The sequence below is a fragment of the Palaemon carinicauda genome, chromosome 24, assembly GCF_036898095.1.
Source record: "Palaemon carinicauda isolate YSFRI2023 chromosome 24, ASM3689809v2, whole genome shotgun sequence".
Classification (NCBI taxonomy): Eukaryota; Metazoa; Arthropoda; class Malacostraca; order Decapoda; family Palaemonidae; genus Palaemon; species Palaemon carinicauda.
The window spans coordinates 66839434-66840889 of NC_090748.1; the positions used below are offsets into that span (position 1 = coordinate 66839434).

Below are 1456 nucleotides of genomic sequence, written 5' to 3' on the forward strand. Positions count from 1 at the left end.
ACTGCTCAGACAACAAGTGATGATATCCATCATTCGGAACCCATATTTAGTTTACTCACTGCCTCAACCGTTCTCTTTCGTCCAGATCTCCCTTAGAACGTCAGATATCTTTATATTCAGACAACAGACTCTCTCGGACAGACACTCGTACAGAAGCAACATTTCTCAACGGGTCAGCCAGATCTTCTCTCAGGTAATTTATTCCCAACTGATTTTTTTCCGCTGAGATCAGAGGTTCTCGAAAGCATGTTATCATATATATGAATCATTCTGAAATGAAATTGGTCCTGTGTTGAGTTACTCCAGATAAGATAAATTTTCAACCAGAAAGGAAACATTTACCAAGCAAATTCAGCATATTTCATTCCATCTCATCTCCCAAAGTAACCATGGACTGGACAATATTAATCTTTACCTAAAATGGATCCGCGATAGATTTACAAGAAAACATTCTGAAGGGTTGTATTAAAACATTTTAAATATAGTCCTGTGGGCATATATAATAGGCATTCCCATAACCAAATTTCAGGTCATGTGGTTTAAATTCCAGGGCATAGGAGCAAAAAATACAAACTATTTTGTCAAAAATAGCAAAGAATCGCTAAAATTAATAACTTTGAAGTTATGTATACGAAAAACGTGACTTACAACCTTTATCCATATATCCAAGATACCCTAATACGACATTTCAGGTCATTTGATGTAAATATAAACTACAAGAGCCAAAAATCAAAATTTTTAATCCAAGATATTAGAAAAAAAAAATTACCATTTTTTCAATAAACGTATGCCGAAAACCTTGATGACTTTCTATTGGTATTTCCCTAAGGGACCTCCGTACCAAATTAAAGGTCACTTGGTTATAACACCAGCACACAGGAGATCAATATATACAATTTTGTCAAAAAACTGAAAAAAAAAAACAAAAACAAAAAATCAGTAAAATTACTTTGAATACGTTTATAAAAATTTTTTTAAAACGCAACTGTGTATTAGCCCATTTGACCCTTGCGCCATATTTCTGGTCATTTGACCCATAAAATGACATGAATCGATTTGAAGATTTGACACCAGGAGAAAAAGAAACATCAGGAAAAAACAATATATTTCCCTCCCATGGAGTGATATGTAGATTTATTTTCTCTTGGGTAAATTGCTGCAGATATAATATTAATTCAGGTCAGATGATCTAAATTACTTTGTGCCTAACCAAATTGAGTTCCTTTTCCAAAATGTAATTCAAAACAAATTCCTTATCATTTTATCCCAATATAAATGTAATAAGTTCAGTTTCTTCTCATTTTTAAAAAAGAATCTCTATGTTTACATTGATTATGTAAAGAAACTTACACAAAGTTACTTAAAATTCCCAACGTTCTTATTTTGACTTTGGAAAATAATAATATCTAATCCTTTTTTCTTACTAAATTCCACTGAAGTTGATACTATAGACGTG

The 1456-nt window shown here is 32.1% G+C and overlaps 1 protein-coding gene across 1 annotated transcript in view; it reads left to right on the plus strand.

Moving 5' to 3' along the window:
* Positions 1 to 197, plus strand: part of LOC137617862 (tachykinin-like peptides receptor 99D) — a 105160-nt gene extending 104963 nt beyond the window's left edge. Inside the window, 1 exon segment of the mRNA XM_068347811.1 lies at positions 86 to 197. Within this exon segment, the coding sequence (XP_068203912.1) occupies positions 86 to 197 (112 nt within the window).
* The last annotated feature ends 1259 nt before the right edge of the window (positions 198 to 1456 follow it).